The sequence below is a fragment of the Cyprinodon variegatus genome, unplaced genomic scaffold (genome assembly GCF_000732505.1).
Source record: "Cyprinodon variegatus isolate N-32 unplaced genomic scaffold, C_variegatus-1.0 Scaffold37, whole genome shotgun sequence".
Lineage (NCBI taxonomy): Eukaryota > Metazoa > Chordata > Actinopteri > Cyprinodontiformes > Cyprinodontidae > Cyprinodon > Cyprinodon variegatus.
Genome location: NW_015150490.1, coordinates 939,940 through 943,237, shown reverse-complemented (window position 1 = coordinate 943,237; position 3,298 = coordinate 939,940). Strand labels below are relative to the sequence as shown.

The following is a 3,298-nucleotide window of genomic DNA, read 5'->3' as shown; positions in this document are numbered from 1 at the left end:
GCAGAAAGCCAAATAGATCCCTTAGTCCTTTACAGTTCAATGAATTAACATGTTTGCAATAAACACGAAGTGAAACATAAGAGAGAGAAACAAACAGATAGTCTAAGCAGAATACAAAATCCCCCTGTGCCATATGAAAATATGTCACCTAAGGTGAAAGAAATAAAAAAACATCAATCAGGACTTACCGAAAGTACAAGCTGAAGCCAGGATGCTAACAACAATCTGCATAATTGACAAGGACCTAAAATAGATGCAACCCAGAAAATGAAATCAAAGAGAACTGTAACTTGTAATGAGGAATGTTTGCATGCTGTTTAAATGGGAAATGTTCTAAATTCATGAGACACTAAAAAGAAAATGTGCACAAATAAATGAGGAACTGCAAAGATATGTTTTTTTCTCTCCTGCACTGTGCAGCTCAAGGTTTGTTTATCTGTACTGTGAGATGCAACCTTGTTGCTTTAGGGCTGAGTTGACCTGTGAATCTTTGTTCTTTTTGCTCAGACGGAGCCTGGGCGCATCGGTCTAGAAGGCTGCCTGTGTGATGACTACTATAAGATCCGGGAGCTGCTTTATCAGCAGTACGCTGTTGTATAGCTGCAGAAGGCCCCAGAGATGCAGAGCACACCACCTTTAACCCCAGACTGTAGAAGGACATTAAAACTATTGCAGTCTGCTCCACAGATTGTTCCACCATTGTTCCTGTAAAATCTATTGTATATTTTTCCTTTTATACTTTAGTTCCAGAATTTTATTTGTTACCTTTTTGAAGTCAACCTTTGTGGACTTCTCTTTGTGAACATGTTTGAAATTGTCACATTTCTATAAACCCACCCTGTGGGGAGATGTCCCCCCCTGTTTTGTTAGTAAATATATTTTTCATGCCAATTGACCGTTGTGTGTTTGTCTCCATTTTTGCATAATCAGTTAATTTCATTTCAGTAATCTAAACAGTTTTGGGAGTCAAATAATCTACACCTAATATTGACTTTTGCATACTTTGAACAAATTATAACAATAAATAAATTTACAGGCTTGGACATTTTATTATGTGCAAAATGTGTTATAGTCCTTAGAAACGGGTAACAAAACTTTTGTTTTATTAGCTTAATGTCACAGTAAAAACCTTTACTTAGAAAAAGATTTAAGCCATTAATGAGGGAAATATTTATACCATACATGCATTAGTATTTGGTTTCCCTAATGTACTTGTATAATAAATGTAACAGAAACATTTAATAGTTTTAATTATATTATTTTAAGTCGATAGGAGTATAGAGGATCTTGTGAAGAGTATTGAGTATAGAGGATCTTGTGAAGAGTATTCTCTAACGTTCTGAATTTCAGAGATGAAATTTAACATTCCCTGATTTCATTTAGTCTCTGGCCAACAGATTGGGCACAAACCCATAATTAATAACCTCTTTTCTGTCCTAGTGTCACGAATGTATAAGTATGGTGTTTGGAGGACTTTAACAACAATTAGTTGCCACTGTTAAGTATGGTCCTGGTTCCTTTATGTGATGGGCTTATTTCTCATCTAAAATAACCGTTTGAAATGCGAAATGCGCAGAGAAAAAATTTACCAGACCTAAAATTAAGCTTCCTTTATTTCAGTCAAAACATACAAACATTTGAAATAAGTCTATTCTCCCCTGTTCTGGACAGTAAGATGGTTAGCCAATGAAATAAGATGATTTACATTTAAAAGGGGGAACTTGTTTCAAGTGAATATCTACTTATTGTACTTTAAGAACAAAAATACTAATTTCATTTGCAGATCATCTTATTTAATTTAGATTTAGATGGATTTATGCCATTTTGTTCACACAAGTGTAAAACAAAAATACATTTTGTTTGGAACAGCTCTCTGGACAATTTCATCTTTTTAAAAGTGCAGCCTTGAAAAATATCCAAATAATAATTTACCTGCTTAAAGGAAAGTTTTATTTAAGATTTTTTTTTCTTTTTTGTTCAGTGCAGAGGTAAATCCTGCTTAAGAAAAAAAAAAGAAAACCTGTGGAGTGCTCCAAATAGCATAAGAGTAAATCCTGGAGAGATTATGCAAAGAGGGATGGTCAAAGATCTTCTCTCTGCTCATACCTCATGGAGTGCTGTTGGAGAATATTATTTGCTGCTTAAGTCAAGAAGAGGATGAATAAACAACAACAGTGGAGCCAATGAGGTGGTTTGCAACATGAGTGAATGCTCTTAAAAAGTTCAACTTGTTTTCACACACATTGACTATTTTTACCAGGGATGCCACCAAATGTGTCTGTATTTTGTAAAACAATCTCTTCCATCTTTACAGTGTGTAAAAGATAGTTTTACCTATAGTGCATTTTAATCTAAAAGAAATTTCTTGTTTAGGAGATCATAAAAGAAATTATGTTGTGTTTAAGCTTAAGCATGCTTGGCACAATTTATTTATTTATTTTTTTAAATAGATGCTCTGATCACAGAAAAGCTAGAAATACACACTTCAAAGTGCAGCTAAAAGGGATTCCCATTGAATCCTCATTCAGCAGTGAATTCCCCACATGAATCATGAACAAGCTGCTGTATCAGGGGGGCTGTTCACTTTGGTTTGTATTCAGAGAGCTCTGATCTGCTTTTTATTGAAGTCAAAAAACTAAACCACAGTAATTAAAAACAAAATTAGCTTTGTAGTGTAAGAGGTACAGGACAGAGAGTTATGAATTGCCCTCTTGATGTCCATGTAAATGGCTGCTTTTAATTTTATATATCTAATTAGAGAAATGGATTCACAAAACAATCTTGAAGAGTTTCAGTCCATTTTAAGTGATTTTCACAGAACCTACCAAAATAAAACTTTTTGGTATCAACTTTTGGAACTGTCACCCTGGTCTGGTTTGTGTTCAATACCTTATAGCTACCTTTGCAGCAGTAGATAACAATATTTTCTCCTCGTGTCTGAAGGAATGTCTGATGTGGAGGATGATTTTACAAAAACAGATAGCCACTCAAGAAAGAAAAAAAAAAGAAAAAAGCTATTACATTAATCAAATTCCTTTGAGAACAAAATCCAAATTCTAAGATTAGGGCACTGTTAGGTTCAATAGTAACGACCTTAGTGTCATATAGTTCACAGACCTGTTTTAAATCAGTTACCAAAAATAGTACAATAATTAAATTCAATTAATTTTATATATATAGCCCCATTTGACAACGCATGTCATCTCAAGGCACTTTACAGAGACAACTCAAGCAGATCATACAGTAACATTGGTTCAAAGTTTTCTATCTTAGGAAAACCAGCTGATTGCATCTAGTC

General features: G+C 34.1%; 1 protein-coding gene across 1 annotated transcript in view; it reads left to right on the top strand.

Moving 5' to 3' along the window:
* cpsf2 (cleavage and polyadenylation specific factor 2) overlaps positions 1 to 891 on the top strand; it is a 6,687-nt gene extending 5,796 nt beyond the window's left edge. The window contains exon 14 of the mRNA XM_015405169.1: positions 508 to 891. Coding sequence (XP_015260655.1) covers positions 508 to 600 — 93 coding nt within the window. The 3' untranslated portion in view covers positions 601 to 891. The remainder of the gene's footprint in view (positions 1 to 507) is intronic.
* Positions 892 to 3,298: the final 2,407 nt, after the last annotated feature.